Genomic DNA, 18,923 nt, shown 5'->3' on the forward strand with positions numbered 1-18,923 from the left:
AAAAATATACACCCTTACAAAAATGTGTATACAGGTGGAGGGTCAGAAGCAAGATGGTTAATTAGAAGCCTTCACTGATCATCTTCCCCACAGGAACACTATATTTGACAACTATCTACATTAAAAAGCACCTTCAGGGCCGGGCGCGGTGGCTCAAGCCTGTAATCCCAGCACTTTGGGAGGCCGAGGCGGGTGGATCACGACGTCGAGAGATCGAGACCAACCTGGTCAACATGGTGAAACCCCGTCTCTACTAAAATACAAAAAATTAGCTGGGCATGGTGGCGCGTGCCTGTAATCCCGGTCACTCAGGAGGCTGAGGCAGGAGAATTGCCTGAACCCAGGAGGCAGAGGTTGCAGTGAGCCGAGATCGCGCCATTGCACTCCAGCCTGGGTAACAAGAGCGAAACTCCGTCTCAAAAAAATAAATAAATAAATAAATAAAATAAAAAGCACCTTCAAAGAAGCAAAAACAGGCGAGCAATCAGAGTATCTGATGTTAACTTCATATTGCTGAAAGGTACACTGAAGAGGTTAGGAAATACAGTCTTGAATCACTGGCATTAGGCTTTCTCCATCCCCTAGCAGTGGCCACATTGTGCAGAGTATCTGTGAATTTGGGGGAGGAAGGGTACAGCAATTATGGGAACTCAATGCTGCCAATACCAATCAAAACACAACCAGTGCCCACAGAGGGAGCATTTAGACCAGCCCTAGCCAGGGGAAATCACCTATCCGAACGGTCAGAACTTAAGTTTCTGCAAACTTCAACCATCACAGGCTAAAGTGCTCTGGGGTCCTAAATAAACTTGACAGGCTGGCAAGGCAACAAGGACTGCAACTCCTAGGCAAGTCCTGGTGTTGTACTGGGTTCAGAGCCAGTGGACTTGGAGGGGCATGAGACCCAGTGAGACACTAGCCTGGGCAGCTAAGGGAGTGCCACCCCTCCCCAGCACAGCACACAGGGAAGAGTAAAGAGGATTTTGTTTTGCAACTTGGACACCAGCTCAGCCACAGTAAGATAGGGCACTGTGCAGAGTCATGGTCATGAAGCCCCCATTCCAGGCACTAGCTCTGGGGTGAAATTTTTAGACACACCCTGGGCCAAGGAGAACCCACTGCCTTGAAGGGGACCCAGTCCTGGCAGGATTTATCACCTTCTGACCTAAGAGCTCTAGGGTCCTGAATAATCAGTAGCACTAACCAGGTAGAACATGTCCTGGTCTTGGGTGAGACTGTGAGATGTGCTGGTTTCAGGTGTCGCTCAGCATATTCACAGCTGTGGTGACTACAAGGAAAGACCCGTTCTGCTTGAAAAAAGGAAAGGGAAGAATAAAAAGGACTTTATCTTGCAGCTTAGGTACCAGTTCGGCCACAGTGGGGAAGAGCACCAAGCAGGCTCTAGGTGCCTCCAGTTCCAGGTGTTGGCTCTTAGATGGTCTTTCTGGACCTACCCTTGGCCAGAAGGTAGCCCACTGCCCTGAAGGGTGAGTTTGAAGCCTGGAAGCATTTACCACAAGATGATTGAAGAGCTTTTGGGTCTTAAGTGAACATCATCAGTACCCTGGCAGTACTTCCTATAAGCCTGTCATGATGGTGGACACAGGGAGAAACTCCACTGCCTGGGAAAAAGAGAGGGAAAAGCAGAAAATACTTTTGTCTTGTGGTTTCAGTGCCAACGTAGCTGCAGTGGAATAGAGCAGCAGGTAGATTTTTTGGGTTTATGACTCTGGGTCCTGGATCCCAGATGACATCTCTGGACCAGCCTGGAGCCTTGGAGAATTCACCGCCCTGACATGAAGAACACAAGAGTGGCTGGCTTCACCACCTGCTGATTGTAGAGCTCTAGAGCCTTGAGCAAACATAGTTGATAGCCAGGTAGTGGTTACAGTGGGCATTGGGCAAGACCCAGAGTTGTGCTGGCTTCAGGTTTGACCCAGCACAGTCACAGTGGTGGTCCCGGGGTTGCTTGTGTCCCAGCTTGAGGCAGTTCAGCACAGAGAGAGAGAGACTCCATTTGTTTGGGAGAAAGTAAAGGAAGAGTCTTTGCCTGGCAATCCAGAGAATTCTTGCAGATTTTATCCAAGACCACCATCTTATCCAAGACCACTTGTGCTGTTACAAGTCCGCAAAAATGACAGTGTTCTGGGGCTTGGGGTGCCTCCTAATGCAGATATGGCTTAGATCACAACACCCAAGTCCCTAGTATCATACTGAATGGAGAAAAACTGAAAGCCTTTCCTCTAAGACCTGGAACACAACAAGGATAGCCACTTTCACCATTGTTAGTCAACAGAGTACTGGAAGTCCCCACTAGAGCAGTCAGACAACAGAAAGTAATAAAGAACATCTGAACTGGAAAGGAAGAAGTCAAATTATCCTTGTTTGAAGTTGATGTGCTCTTATATTTGGAAAAACCTAAATACTCCACCAAAAAACTATTAGAACTGATAAATTCAATAATGTTGCATGATACAAACTCAATATACAGAAATCAATAGCATTTCTATATGCCAACAGCAAACAATCTGAAAAATAAATCAAGAAAGTAATCCCATTTACAGTAACTACAAGGAGAATTAAATACCTCAGAATTAACTTTACCAAACAATTGAAAGATCTCTATAATGAAAACTATAAAACATTGATGAAATAAATTGAAGAGGACACAAAAAATGAAAAGATATTCCATATTCATGGGTTGGAAGAGTAAAAATGTCCAAACTCTACCCAAAGTAATCTACAGATTCAGTGCAATCCCTATCAAAATACCAATGACATCCTTTACAGAAATAGAAAAAACAATCCTAAAATGTATAGGAACCATAAGAAAACCCAAAAAAGCTAAAGCTATCCTGAGCAAAAATAACAAAACTGGAGGAGTCACATTACCTGACTTTAAATTATACTATGGAGTGACAGTAACCAAAACAGCATGGCACTGGCATTAAAACAGACACATAGACCAATGGAACAGAATAGAGAACCCAGAAACAAATGTATACACCTACAGTAAACTCATATTCTACAAAGGTGCAGAACATACATTGGAGAAAAGACAGTGTCTTCAATAAATGATGCTGGGAAAATGATATTTATATGCAGAAGAATGAAACTAGGATGGGCATAGTGGCTCACGCGTATAATTCCAACTCTTTGGGAAGTAATGCAGGAAGATTGCTTGAGCCCAGGAGTTCGAGACCAGCCTGGGCAACAAAGCAAGACCCTGACTATTTTAAGTAAAAAAAAAATTTTTTAAGAAGAATGAAACTAGACCCCTATGTCTCACCATAAACAAAAATCAAATCAAAATAGGTTAATGACTTGAATCTAAAACCTCAAACTATATAACTACTAAATAAAAACATTGGGGAAACTCTCCAGCACATTGGTCTGAGCAAAAATGTCTTGATTAATACCCCACAAGCATGGGCAATCAAAATAAAAATTAACAAATGGGACCACATTAAGTTTAAAAGCTTCTGTACAGCAAAGGAAACAATCAACAAAGTAAAGAGACAACCCACAGAATGGGAGAAAATATCTGCAAACTGTTCATCTGACAAAGGATTAATAACCAGAATATAAAAGGAGCTCAAACAACTCTATAGGAAAAAAATCTAATAATCCGTTTTAACAATGGGCAAAAGGAGTGAAGAGACATTTCTCAAAAGAAGACATCCAAACAGCAAACAGGCATATAAAAAGGTGCTCAACATCATTGATCATCAGAGAAATGCAAATCAAAACTACAGTAAAATGTCATCACATCCCAGTTAAAATGCTTTTTATCCAAAAGACAAGCAATAACAAATGTTAGCTAGGATGTCAATAAAAGGGAACCTCTGTGCACTATTGTTGGGAATGCAAATTAGTATATGTGGGTAACTCACCTTCTGGGCCCTGAGGAAGGAGAGTTAAGCACACCCCGGCACAATTAGTGCCTGAAGAACATCTTATTGCTCATTTATTTCCTTTTATATAATCCTTTTTTATAATGATATCTTAGTTTGTAGTCAGAGGAGTGTCAAGAGCAGACATGGTGCACAGCATGAACTAGGGAAAAACAGCCATACCAGGACAAGAATCAGTGGCCCAGGTGGTAATGCCCTTGCGAAAGGGCATGTGCTACATGGCCCAGGCAGCAGCATCCAGTATCATAAAGATACCCGCTGTATGGCAGGCTTGGAGCAAGAGTCACTCCTGCTGTAAGGGAGTTGAAGTATCTTACATGCAGTTCTTGTGGAAAGCTGGCATTAGGCTGGCAATCCCTCAAACATCCAAGGGCTTAAAACCCCTCCGGTATAATCGTGCCTCAGTGGCTGTATTCCTTGTCAGCTCTCTTACTACTGTGCTGACTCAAACATCCTCCTATAGAAATCCTTAAAAGTTGCCTGCCCCTAGATAAGAGATGTTGCACAGTGCACCCTCCCTACTGCACTCTGCCAACCTCCTTGCCTTGGTGACCTAATGGGGGTGGGCCCTTTGCTTATTGCTCACATGTTCATCTTGGCCCTATCACTATCCTAAAGATGACCTCACTCACTACCCTTCCCCCCAATCTATACCAAATAAATACAGACCCACCTGGACGCTTGAGGCCTTGCCTGTCTCCACTTGTAAGTGGTGTTGGCCCCGAGCCCATCTGCTCTTATCCAGTCCTTTGGTGTCTTGTCTCATTTATTGGATGCAGTGCCTCAACACAGTGATGGGGGCCACCCCACAACCCTAGTAGGGCTGGACCCTACGGGTACAGACACTATGGAGAACAGTTTAGAGTTTCCTCAAAAAACTAAAAATAGAGCTACCATATGATCCAGAAATTCCACTGCTAGGTATATACCCAAAAGAAAGGAAATCAGTGTATTGAATAGATATCGTCACTTCCATGTTTATTGCAGCAATAGTCACAACAGTTAAGTGTCCATCAATAGACAAATGAATAAAGAAATGTGATACCTATACACAAGGAGTACTATTCAGTCATAAAAAAAAAAAAAAGAAGAATGAGATCCTGTGTTTGTAGCAACATGGATGGAACTGGAGATCATTATGTTATTAATAAATGAAATAAGCCAGGCACAGAAAGACAAACTTTGCATGTTCTCACCTAGTGGGAGCTACAACTTAAAACAATTGAACTCATGGAGACAGAGAGTAGAATAATGGTTACCAGAGACTGGGAAGGGTAGTGGGGCAGAGGGAGGAAGTGTGTGGATGGCAAATGGGTACTAAAAAAATAGAAAGAATGAATAAGATCTAGTATTTGGTGGCACAACAGGGTGACTAGAGTTAATAATTTAATTGTACATTTTTAAGTAACTAAAAGAGTATAATTGGGTTGTTTGTAACACAAAGGATAAATGCTTGAGGTGATGGATACCTCATTTACCCTGATACAATTATTATACATCATATGCCTGTATCAAAATATTCCATATTTCCCATAAATAAATACACCTATACCCACAAAAATTAAAAAAATTTTTAAAACTGTGTACACAAATGTTCAAAGCCGCATTGTTCATAATGGCCAAAAAAGTGAAACAACCCTAATTTCTATCAACAGATGATTGGATAAATAAATTGTGGTTTATCTGTACAATGGAATGTTATTTGGCAATAAAAAGGAGTGAAGTACTGATAAATGCTACAGTGTAGATTAACGTTAAAAGCATTATGTTATGTGAAGAAGCCAGTCACAAAAGGCCACAAAGATTTCATTTATATGAAATGTCCAGATAAGGCAAATCTATAGAATCAGAAAGTAAATTAGTAGCCGTCATGTGGCTAGGGGAAAATGGAATGGGGAATGACTGTTAAAACTATTCAGCTTGGGATAATGAAAATATTCTGAAATTAGATAGTAGTAATGGGTGCACAAAGTTTGTGAACATACTTTTAAAAGGCCACTGATTGGGAGGCCGAGGCAGGTGGATCACAAAGTCAGGAGATCGAGACCATCCTGGCCAACATGGTGAAACCCTGTCTCTACTGAAAATACAAAAATTAGCTGGGCATGGTGGAGTGTGCCTGTAATCCCAGCTACTCAGGAGGCTGAGGCGGGAGAATTGCTTGAACCCAGGAGGCGGAGGTTGCGGTGAGCCGAGATCGTGCCACTGCACTCCTGTCTGGCGCCTGGCGACGGAGCGAGACTCTGTCTCAAAAAAAGAAAAAAAGCCACTGAATTGTATAAAAGGGTGACATTTATGGCATATTAATTATCTCAGTTTTTTAAGTCAGTGAAATGTCCCACACAAGAGCTCTTTTTTTTTTTTTTTTTTTTTTTTTTTTTTTAATTTTTTATTGGATTATAGGTTTTGGGGTACATGAGCAGAGCATGCAAGACAGTTGCGTAGGTACACACATGGCAGTGTGCTTTGCTTTTCTTCTCCCCTTCACCCACATTTGGCATTTCTCCCCAGGCTATCCCTCCCCACCTCCCCCTCCCACTGGCCCTCCCCTTTTCCCCCCAATAGACCCCAGTGTTTAGTACTCCCCTTTCTGTGTCCATGTGTTCTCATTTTTCATCACCAACCTATGAGTGAGAATATGCGGTGTTTCATTTTCTGTTCTTGTGTCAGTTTGCTGAGGATGATGTTTTCCAGATTCATCCATGTCCCTACAAATGACACGAACTCATCATTTCTGATTGCTGCATAATATTCCATGGTGTATATGTGCCACATTTTTCCAATCCAGTCTATTATCAATGGGCATTTGGGTTGATTCCAGGTCTTTGTTATTGTAAACAGTGCTGCAATGAACATTCGTGTACATGTGTCCTTATAGTAGAACGATTTATAGTCTTTTGGATATATACCCAGTAATGGGATTGCTGGGTCAAATGGAATTTCTATTTCTAAGGCCTTGAGGAATCGCCACACTGTCTTCCACAATGGTTGAACTAATTTACACTCCCACCAACAGTGTAAAAGTGTTCCTTTTTCTCCACATCCTCTCCAGCATCTGTTGTCTCCAGATTTTTTAATGATCGCCATTCTAACTGGCGTGAGATGGTATCTCAATGTGGTTTTGATTTGCATCTCTCTGATGACCAGTGACGATGAGCATTTTTTCATATGATTGTTGGCCTCATATATGTCTCTTGTGCCTATACTGGTTCCCAGAGGCCATAGTATTTTTATGGACTAGTCTTTTATCTTTTAACCTTTCAGAACATGTGAATTAAGGCACCTTTTTGAGAGCATTTCTACAGACTAGCCTCGAAGGAAGTCAGAAAACTGTTTCAGATCTTTTGACATGCTTCCTGCTTGCCATCTTCAATAGACACTGATAGTGGGGCCTGACTCTACTGCAGTCTATTCACCACTGATGGCAAATCTGTAAGAGTCAAGCTCCAACAGCCCACTAATACAAAAGCAGAATTCCAGGCCCTCTGAGACAGGAATCAGCAAACAGATCTGCACATACAGGTAGCAGGCATGATGTGGCTCCCAGGCCCTAGTTTGCCTCATACCAGCACTAAGGGAAAAAACACACAAGTAGGGATAAAAGATGTTAACACGAACCACAAAGTTATTTGTTGAATTGATTAATGAATCTGTCATTGTATTGGTAAGCTTGTTAAGTTATTTTATCTATGTCCTATGCAAAACCAGTTTCTGCCACTATCACTGCCTTCTTAGGAGCTCTCCTGAAATATTTTCTGGGGCTTCTTAGGCTGCCAACAGTATAGAGGTTTAAGAGATGGTATTCTGTCCATATATCGTCTTATGTTAATTTCACCTGACAGCTAGCATCAGACATTCAGGAGTTGCACAGGGAACTGAGAGTAAATTCTGTTTCTCTTTGCTCTTAAAATGCCAAAGTGAATTAGTTTGCCATTCACTATAGCAATGATAGTGTAGAATTTTTGTTCATGTGCAGTCCTTTATATACAAAATCTGTTTCTAACCCACCCTTAGATCGATATGAATTCTCCCCTAAACCACTCACACTCTCACCCAGCCCTCCTCATGACCAAGAGTTTATTCCTGCAAGATGGTTAGCTATGGATATGTCAGTGCATAAGGAACAAACCGATGCTAATTTGCCCCAAGAGCATTTCAGTAGCACCCTCGTTAACATGCCGGCTATGGCTAATCAACTGAACCAACCAACTGTAGACAAATACATAAGTATGTGCGGTGTAAGATACCCATTGAATATTTGTGGAAGGAAGGAGAAAGGAAAATGGAAATGAATGTATGCTTGTAAAAACTAGTAACACCTTTGATTATTTGTTTATAACAACTGCTTCTTTTTACTTTATTATTCCCTTCATTCTCATATTATAGTCATCATTATCCTGTCTGTAGAGGGTATATAATCATCCCAATTTTACAAGGAAGAAATCTAGACTTGGTTTTTCCCAGAGTCACACAGCAAATTACCTAACTATAAGTAAAAGCTAGAACTTCCATTCCTCAGAATTACTCTCAACCTTCCAGCTATGCTGGCCCCATCCTAGGGACATTTTGCTGAAAAAGCCTATCAGTTGCTTTCTGCTTAGGCTAGGAACTAGAACCATGCCACTAATTTATTAAACCCTATTTTGCAGGCAGATGAGGCCTGTGGGGTAGGTCTGCCAGTCCCTTAACTCAGCCTTAACTCTGCCCAGGCCCACTCACGGTGCACACACATGTATGTCTTCCAGGATTATGCTAGTGAAGGCCTTCACACCCTAATGGTGGCCTACCGAGAGTTGGATGAAGCATTCTTCCAGGACTGGAGCAGGAGGCAGAGTGAAGCCTGCTTGTCTTTGGAAAATCAGGAAAGCAGATTATCAAATGTCTATGAAGAAGTCGAAAAAGACTTGATGGTTAGTGAGGAAGCCAGGGAGAGACTGGGTTAGGGATGGGGGCTGGCAGTCAGCAGACTGGGCAAGGGCTCTGAAAGTAGCTCCTAGAGGACTGACAGATGCAGGCTGTCTCTGAGAAGAAGGATAGGAAGGCTTGGCAGGAGAGCTCCATAGTTTTGTGCCAGGGAGGCTGGATACTGGAATCCCAGCCGATTCAGTATATCCTGGACCTTCTGAATCCATAATGAAAGAATGCGCTGGTGATAATTTTTATCTTTCTAGCAGTGTTTCTAATCCCAAAGCTGTTCACAGAAGCTAAGTAATCTGGCTGAAAAGCTGTGTGAGTTGCAAGGCAGAATGTGCTGAGTTTTATACCAATGAGATCCTCACACCAGGACAGAGCCAGCTCACTAAAGAAAGTGCCGAGATGCTAGTTCAATCATTAGGTAGCACTAAATGCTCTCTGCCTCTTTCCTTTTTCCTCATTCACTGATACATCTTTTCAAAGCTGATAGGGGCCACAGCGGTAGAAGACAAGCTGCAAGATGGAGTACCTGAGACAATCATCACCCTGAACAAAGCCAAAACTAAACTATGGGTTTTAACTGGAGATAAGCAAGGTAAAAGCCCTAGACTGACTGATCCTCTTCCTTATCCATCTTAGCCATTTCTTTTCCACCTCTTTCCTTTTTTTACTTAGCCATTTTTTGATAAATATCTTCTAAGTCAAATCAAGTCCTTACAGGACACCTTTATTCTCAATCTTGTATACAATATGCTGAGCATATGCTTTATGCCAGATGATATATTAGGCATTGAAGACAGATGAATCAATCAGACATGACCCCTGTCATTCAGGAACTCACAGCTAAACTTTAAAATTGTCTTTGACTGTACCCTCTCTGTTGTCCCATAGAGTCACTCTCTCACTGTATGCCATGAATTTGTCTGAAAATCCTCTTGTGTTACCCTCCAAGTTCAATCTCATTTCCAGTTGGCTGTACTGACACAAACTTCTGAACTTATCTCTCTGTCTCTTGCACTTATTAATTTCAGTACAGCCAACATACAACCATCAGTTTAATCTTCCTCAAATATACAGTGACAATCAACCATCAGTTTAATCTTCCCCAAATATACTAATTTTATGATGTTACTCCTCTATTCAGGGACCTACATTGACTTCATGTTGTAAAGGTCGAACTCCTCTATCTGGCCTTCAGGATTTTGATAATCTATTGCTCTTCACATCCTTATCTGCTTCCGAATGTTACCATTATCTTAAGCGTGCCCCCAAACAAACCAGTTCCTACTCTAGGGCCTTGATTTGGGTTGTTTACCCACTTAAAATACCTTTTCCTTCAATTCTTATTCATCCTCCAAGACCTTCCTTCAAGAAAGTTTCTGTGACAATTGCAATCTCTCCTCTGAATTCTGATACCATTTGTAGCCAGGATTCAGGAACTGATTTTTTTCTTAGTATGAATTTATTCCAAATTCCACACTATTTGATGTAAAGGAAGAATTTAAACATGTCTTATTCCCCCATAAAATCTAGCATAGAAATGGGCACAATGCTGTTCAAAAAAACACATCCTGATTGCCTGGAGAAATGGATAAAGACTGAAATTACTCTAAGAAATAGGATAAGACTTTCTAGAGAAGGCCAGAATGACCATAGTTATTGATAAGCAACCCGTAAGTCTGTGCAGGTAGACAGTCATCTGTGGATATTTGAATATGATCTCCACTGATTCATTAAAAATGCATTTTGATTGCATCCATGGCAAATGAGGATAGATGGGTTCTGCAGCCTGCCCAATATTAGAGCCTGTGTACCTGTACACTGTGAAGATCCTGTCCTTGTCTATAAACACCAGCCAAAATGAGACTTGTGCTCCCCCTTACCTACAGAGACTGCTGTGAACATTGCCTACTCCTGTAAGATATTTGAGGATGAAATGGATGAAGTGTTCATTGTGGACGGCAGGGATGATGAGACTGTTTGGAAAGAACTCAGGTATAGATGGGAGATTGGCCATAGCCAGTCCCTGGACCCAAAATTTCCCATTCATCTCTTCCCATAGTGTGGGTCCCACACCACCAGAAGGAACAGAGAAGGCATGGAGGTGGGAAAAACAAAAACCTAAAATATTTGAAAAAATTTTGTGAGAAGCATTTGGGCTAAATAGGGCTGGAGTGTGGGAGATGGAGAAGTGCAGCATGTGAATGGTCAGGGACCTGTGGCAGTGGCAGGTCTTGAAAAGCTGTCATGTCTGAGGTCTTGGCTGGTGCTTTGCAGAGTTCCTACAGCCACTTTGCCCACTTTCATCTGGGGACATATTTTCCTTCTAAATTCTGAAGCTTCAGGTCAGACTCTGACCACTGCTCTTGGCTTTCAGGATAGCAAGGGACAAGATGAAACCCGAATCTCTCCTGGATTCAGACCCTGTAAACATTTACCTCACTACGAAGCCCAAAATGCCTTTTGAAATACCTGAGGAGGTGGCCAATGGCAACTATGGCTTGATCATCAATGGCTATAGTCTGGTGGGCAACACAGAGCTACATTCTGTTCTCCTCCTCCAAAGAACCTTCTTCCTAGGTCCAACATACTTCAGGGAAATTTCAAGACTCCCTTTCCAGCCGGGCGTGGTGGCTCACACCTATAATCCCAGCACTTTGGGAGGCCAAGCGGGTGGATCACAAGGTCAAGAGATCGAGACCATCCTGGTCAACATGGTGAAACCCCGTCTCTACTAAAAATACAAAAATTAGCTGGGCATGGTGGTGCATGCCTGTAGTCTCAGCTACTCGGGAGGCTGAGGCAGGAGAATTGCTTGAACCCAGGAGGCGGAGGTTGCAGTGAGCCAAGATCACGCCATTGCACTCCAGCCTGGGTAACAAGAGCGAAACTCTGTCTCAAAAAAAAAAAAGACCCCCTTTCCTATTCCATGAGTCACCCTATTCCCCTTCCCTTCAGGTGCCCTTGCCTGAAAGACTCCTTTCTCTAGGCTTCTTTAGGAAGAAGTAAATAAGGAAAGAAAAGCCAAGGGTGTATTTCTTCCTTATCCAAATTCTTCTCTACTGATGTGGCCTGTCACTTAGGAGAAGAGGGAAGCAAGCAGAAACAGGTCTCCCAAGAAGTCATTTGGCCTCATAGCCCTGTCAACTGATTTGGCCCAACGAGAGGTCCTGACCAGTTTCCCATTGGAGGTTGAGTCAGATGGGAGGATGCCTAGAACTGACTTGGGTGCTCGGCCTCCCTTGGGGGTGGAGTGCCTTGGGAGCAGATATGTCTGCCCTGTAAAGGACAGGAGAGTATAGAGGGAAAGGGAACCATTTGGGAAGTCATCCTCTGAGAGCTTTTTTGGGCAATCTGAAGAGTGAGTGTGTCCTGGTGCTGCAGGCCTATGCTCTAGAAGGGAACCTGGAGTTGGAACTGCTGCGAACAGCGTGCATGTGCTGCCGGATGACACCCCTTCAGAAGGCCCAGGTGGTAGAGCTGATGAAGAAGTACAAGAAGGTGGTGATACTGGCCATCGGGGATGGGGCCAATGATGTCAGCATGATAAAAGGCATGTGACGGGAGGGGAGCAGTTAGCTTAAAGCCATGGGCTTGCCCCTTCCTTTCTCCATGAGCAGAGTGGATTTGGATGGTACTCTGTTTCTGGTTCACACTCCTGCCTCTCATACGTGTTACACAGTTATACTGTTTTGCAACTCCATTCATACTCCTCTGTGCCTGCACTCCCACTTATTGACACATTCAGGCATCAGCCCACATCCACAGGCATGCACACACATTCAGATTCATGTACTTACACTATGAATGTAAGCATACACACAGATACACATGGCTCCCACGAGAACACATGCTTATGTTCACAGAACAACAGGCTGTGCAACTACCATACCTTCTTTCTGAGATGACATCAAGGCCCACAGAAAGGACCCCTGGGCAGGAGTCATAGTCTGTTTCTTTTCTGAAGGCTGTAGGCTGTGATGCCCAATTCAGAGATATTTTCTTTTCCAGGTCCACGTTCCCAAGAGCTTGCCCTGCTCCCTTGGTGGAAGGAGAATAGGTGACTTACTGATCACTTTGGACCAGTAGAAGCAAATGGCTGAAATTTACTAGGGTGGTTTGTTGTTCTTTTGTTTTGTTTTGTTTAGAGACAGCCTGCCACCTGTGCTGGAGTGCAGTGGCACGTTTATAGCTCACTGTAGCCTTGAACTCCTGGGCTCAAGCAGTCCCGCTGCCTCTGCTTCCTGAGTAGCTGGGACTATAGGCACATACCACCATGCGCAGCTATCTTTTAATTATTAGTAGAGGTGAGGTCTCACTATTTTGCCCAGGCTGGTCTTAAACTTCTGGCCTCAAACAATTTCCCCCCATCTCAGTCTGAAAGTGCTGGGACCACAGGCATGAGCCACCACGCCTGGCCAAATTTACTGGTTTCAATTTCACATGAATGTTGACCTACCAGCCTCCAGCAACATGTAGGTCTGTGAGATATGGACAAATCTACAGGTCCTGTAGTCCAACCTCTCTGCCTATATAAGAAACTCTAAAAGATATTCCAGCTTCAGCATTTTTTTTTTTTTTCCAGACAGAGTCTCGCTCTGTCGCCAGGCGTCAGGATGGAGTGCAGTGGTGCGATCTTAGCTCACTGCAACCTCCGCCTCCCAGGTTCAAGCAATTCTCCTACCTCAGCCTCCCGAGTAGCTGGGGTGGACTACAGGCACATTCCACCTTGCCCAGCTAATTTTTGTAGTTTTTAGTAGAGACGGGATTTCAGCATGTTGGCCAGGATGGTCTCAATCTCTTGACCTTGTGATCCACCCACCTTGGCCTCCCAAAGTGTTGGGATTACAGGCGTGAGCCACTGTGCCTGGCCCCAGCTTCAGCTTTAATACTAGGAAGTATTCTTGCTCTATTCCCGAGTTTCTAGACCCTAGGGGTATTTAGGAGTTTAGAGGTTTGAATTATCCCATCAAGCAGTGCAGCAAGCATATTACAGATCAGTGAATTTGGTATGTACCAGAAAACTGGCAAACTACCACAGACTAATTCAAACTTTTAGGAACTTCAGTCTTATCTTTCATCAAATATAAAATTGCTTTATCCAGAAGTTACCTTAGGCCTCTGGTTTCTCACTAACAAAGGTACTTGTTTCTCACTAACAAAGTATGTACATCACATACAGTTGGATTTTAGCCCCTTAGTTAAACTCAGGCAATTAAATATTGTATTAGATTGGCATCCATCCTGCATCTTAAATTGATTTAAGTGGGTTCCATAGATAACAAGAAATTTTAACCCCAGCATCTGGACAGTAGGAAAGAGCCCAGATGGCTAGACTAGGGGCAAAGAGCATTCAGGACAGCTTCTAGTACTGGCCATGCCACGCATTCTAGAGTGGTGGTATCCAAAACAAAATACGGAAGAGGGGCCCAGTACAGTGGCTCATGCCTGTAGTCCCAGCACTTTGGGAGGTTGAGGCGAGAGGATCACCTGAGTCCAGGAGTTTGAGACCAGCTTGGGCAACACAGGGAGATGGTTATCTACATAAAAACAAAAAAGTGCAGAAAAGGGAGCTATTTTCCACTTTTTGAGGGAGGGGCAATCCACTAAGGAGAAAAGACTTCACTAAGTAAGTGACAGTTGGCACTGAGCTTAAAAGCATTTTCCAAATGTAAAATAAAGGGGTTTGTACAACATCATCTCAGCTTTCCCTTTACACTTCCCAGGCTGGGAGCCCAGCATACAAGCTCTCTGGCTGAGAAGTTTCTGGGGTTTTATTGCAGCTGCCCACATTGGGATCGGCATCAGTGGCCATGAGGGGCTGCAGGCCATGCTCAACAGTGACTTTGCCATCTCCCAGTTCCACTATCTTCAGCGTCTACTCTTGGTCCATGGCCGCTGGTCTTACAATTGCATGTGCAAGTTTCTCAGCTACTTCTTTTATAAGAACTTCACCTTCACCCTGGTGCACTTCTGGTATGCCTTCTTCAGTGGGTTCTCTGCACAGGTAGGTGATCAGTGGCAATCCCACTCTGGTCAACTGGGTTTTCTGTAGTCATCTCTCACTTCTGCTAACTCAGATCTTTTCTCGCCTTTAGAGACCAATGTCTGACATGCTGCCATCCATTCATGAAGCCCTTCACCCCATGCTGACTCCATCTCCTAAACCTATACAAATCTTAGATTTCCAAGCCATAACTGTTCTGGCTTGGCTCTGATTTGGCCTTGACCCCCATCTTTAAACTTTCTTTTTATTTTTGTATCTATTTATGATGAGACTTTTGGTAGAAATGAGGTTTCACCATGTTGCCCAAACTGGTCTTGAACTCCTGGGCTCAAGCAATCTGCCCACCTCAGCCTCCCAGAGTGCTGAGATTTCAGGTGTGAGCCACCACACCTGGCCTAAACTTTCCCTTATGCTATTTTCACTGATGTTAAGACTTAGAATTTCCAAATATATGTAAAGGGAACAAATTCCTGGATCGTGGAGTTTTCTTAGCATCCAAAGTCATGTTTTTGGAACAGGCTAAGCTTTAAGGAACCTCTGGGTGATGCCAGATAGACCAATTATGGCGTTCACCCATAGCCATGTCCAGAAATACAGCTTCACTTTGCTGCTTCTTCCCTGCTCAGACTGCCTGTATTCCTGACCCCAACAATTAATTTGATGAATTCCACGTTAGAATGTGAAATCTCCTCCACCTTAGTAGGGAGAAGAGACGCCTGGATTTTTGTGTTCTAAGAGGAGTCCCTTTTCCTATGAGATGTTTTTCAGAAGCATCTCAAGGATTCCCAGGGGAAACAACCTCAGAAACAATTATCTTGGGAGAGTCCTACTTTTGTTGCCATAGACTCCAGGAAAAACAGGCCAGTCAGCAAATAGTAGCAGTTTTGTATTTCCCCAAACCATAGCAAAGCCAGTCTGGTTTGTGGGAGGCGTCTGTGTATGCATGTGTTGCTGCTGACCTCTTGTGGCTAGTAAAGAAAAAACCCTTCTCTAGGCCCCAGGATGGAGTGTCCCGCTAGGGAAGGGTCATTGGGCTTATATTATGCTTGCCAGCATTAGGAAGTATGCAGTGCTACAGAAGCCACTGAATGCCACTAAGCAAGTAAAGCATCCAAACGCTGGGCACAGTGGCTCATGCCTGTGATTCCAACACTTTGGAAGGCCGAGGCGGGTGGATTACCTGAGGTCAGGAGTTTGAGACCAGTCTGGCCAACATGGCAAAACCCTGGCTCTACAAAAAATACAAAAATTAGCTGGGCATGGTGGTGGGCGTCAGGAGTCTCAGCTACTCATGAGGCTGCGAATTTCTTGAACCCAGGAGGCAGAGATTGTAGTGAGCTGAAATCATGTCACTGCACTCCAGCCTGGGTGACAGAGCAAGACTCCATCTCAAAAAAAAAAAAAAAAAAAAGTTTACCTGCTTAGGAGTGTAGGGGTACAGCTAGCATTCCCTAGCAATTACCCTGGGTCCTTTCTGTGCAGTGAGGGGCTGTATAGATTATGGTGGGATTGGTCCAGATCCACCTTGAAAGCGTGATGTGGCCTTACTCTATCCTAGGACCCAGGATTCTAATAAAGTAGAATCAAGGAGAGACTGGGGTCAACATTCTCAGTGAGGTTTCTCCTGCTATAGGTTAATGTCGGGGGGGCTGAGGGGTGAGGGTGGCTATCTTGGACCTGAAAGGTAGAGCTGGGACTGTAGAGAAGATAGGAGCCTGCAAAATCTCCTTGGTATTCTTCCAGGCAGTTTATGAGACCTGGTTTATCACATGCTACAATCTGGTCTACACTTCCCTCCCTGTCCTGGGCATGAGTCTTTTTGATCAGGTAAGATCCAGCTGCAAGCCCCTAGTCAGAGTTGAAGCCCCTGGGCCCTCGAGGAATATTCATCCCTAAGAATGAAGAATACAGCAAGAGCTGGGCTCTACGAAATCCATTGTAAAGGGAATGATTTCCAGAGTGGGGAAAGGAGCTCATCACCTAGATAGGTATCATGAGATAAAGTAAAAAATCCTCCTCAACAGAGAGTAATTCTGTTTTAGAAAGCCAAGTTTTCCTGTATCAATTTTATCTTTGTAGAGAGAAACATGGAAATTGTGCTGTACAGTAAATTGAGTATATACAAAAGTAATTAAAATATGTATGGAAAAATTTTTTTAAAAAGCAGAATATGAATGAAAAAAAATAAAAGAAAACAGAGTTATTGGGGTGGGACTGGGTAATGTTTAGAACTTCAAAAAGGAGAGACTCCTTCAGGGATAATGAGGATGAGATAAGCCAATGTAGGAACGCCAGGCATGGGAGTATGAATGTGATAGTTTATATCATAAGGAGCCAGACTAAGTGATACCATCTGTCCCTGTCAGAAATTCCCTGGGCTTTGAGGATCCTGGTACCCCACCTCTCCCTTGTCTTCTACCCCAACCTTTAGTCTTGGGCTCATGGAGTAGAAACTGAGTCTCCAAAAAAGAATAAAGTAGCTGAAATAGGACATCATGAGGTCATGGCTCTTGGTCTCCATAGGAAATAGCTCTAAAGGAAATTCTCCAGGAAGTAACTGCTAACCTCAGAACAACAAGAGGGATGGGTTTTTTTACTCAACAGTCCATCCAGCTTCAGTGGCCTAATTCTAGGGATCTGCCTCTGAAACCAGCCCCAAGGTTTGTTAATTTTTTCACCTTCAGTTCACCAGTAGCTATGGGAGTGGAAGAAACATCACAGAACATGCACCTCTAAAAGACTAAGTGGTCCCCATTGGTGTCCATTTCTCCCACACTGACTTTTGACATAAAGAATATTCAACTACGGCTGGGCATGGTGGCTCACACCTGTAATCCCAGCACTATGGGAGGCCAAGGCGAGTGGATCACTTGAAGTCATGAGTTTGAGACCAGCCTGGCCAACATGGCGAAACCCCATCTCCACTAAAAATATTAAAATTAGCTGGGTGTGGTGGCGCACACCTCCAGCTACTCAGGAATCTGAGACATGAGAATTGCTTGAACCTCAGAAGTGGAGGTTGCAGTAAGCCAAGATAGTGCCTCTGCACTCCAGTCTGGGCGATAGTGTAAAACTGTAACAAAAAAAAAAAAAAAAAAAAGAATATTCAGCTGAAAAAAGACTTACACCTGGGGACTTATATTCCAGCTGCCTCCCCCATCCCAAGCTCTAGTCGTCCCTCCCAGCTACCCACAAGCCTAGTTGCCCCCTTTCATAACTCCCCATTTCTAACTCTCTCCAAGTTCTTCCAAGCATTCTGACCTTCTTCCAGCTTCCTTCCACTACCCAGATCCTTGCCTAAAAAGTAGGACTTCAGATAGGGCTTGTGGTCACTGTTCAGTTCTCTGGTTCCACTACTCAAGTAATCATAAGGAAGCTCCTAGGCGCCTGGCAGCAGACTCGGTGAGGGGAGAAGCCTCTACTCTGTTGGAGATGGCACCTTCTATGGAGAGACGCTGAGCCTTCCTCCTTACCCTCTGGTGCTTCCAGGTTGTGAATGACACATGGAGCCTCCATTTCCCAGAGCTATATGAGCCAGGCCAGGACAACCTCTATTTCAACAGGAAGGAATTTGTGAAGTGTTTAATGCACGGGATCTACAGTTCCTTCGTGTTATTCTTTGTCCCCATGGGGACTCGTTGCAATACAGAACGAAATGATGGCAAGGACATCTCCAACTGCCAATCCTTCTCCCACCTTGATCTGGGTGGTCACAATGCAGGTGTGGCCAGTGGCGGTGGGGGTAAGGGGATTGGGTGGGGCCTGTCTGAAAGAGTGGGAGGAATAGAGGGAGGGTGTGTGGGAAGGGAGCAACCTTCATTTCAGAATTGGAGGAGGGAGGTTGCTGACAGGTCCCAGGTTACAGACTATTACACATAAGAGCGTATTTTTCAGATTGCTTTGAGGACAACCTACTGGACAATAATAAACCACATCTTCATCTGGGGTAGCCTGAGTTTCTACTTTTGCATGTCCTTATTCCTGTACAGCGATGGCTTGTGCCTAGCATTCCCTGATGTCTTCCAATTCCTAGGTAAGGCCCTGCCCGGTGTGTGGTGGGTGAGGAATCGGGTATATTTATTTAGTAA

The 18,923-nt window shown here is 43.8% G+C and overlaps 1 protein-coding gene across 1 annotated transcript in view; it reads left to right on the forward strand.

Moving 5' to 3' along the window:
- Positions 1–18,923, forward strand: part of LOC100402529 (phospholipid-transporting ATPase FetA-like) — an 89,192-nt gene that overhangs the window by 68,563 nt on the left and 1,706 nt on the right. Inside the window, 10 exon segments of the mRNA XM_035251397.3 lie at positions 8,660–8,824; positions 9,312–9,423; positions 10,718–10,823; positions 11,206–11,353; positions 12,213–12,381; positions 14,612–14,835; positions 16,579–16,662; positions 18,325–18,527; positions 18,529–18,556; positions 18,730–18,868. Of these exon segments, the coding sequence (XP_035107288.3) occupies positions 8,660–8,824; positions 9,312–9,423; positions 10,718–10,823; positions 11,206–11,353; positions 12,213–12,381; positions 14,612–14,835; positions 16,579–16,662; positions 18,325–18,527; positions 18,529–18,556; positions 18,730–18,868 (1,378 nt within the window).

Source organism: Callithrix jacchus, chromosome 1 (genome assembly GCF_049354715.1).
Source record: "Callithrix jacchus isolate 240 chromosome 1, calJac240_pri, whole genome shotgun sequence".
NCBI lineage: Eukaryota > Metazoa > Chordata > Mammalia > Primates > Cebidae > Callithrix > Callithrix jacchus.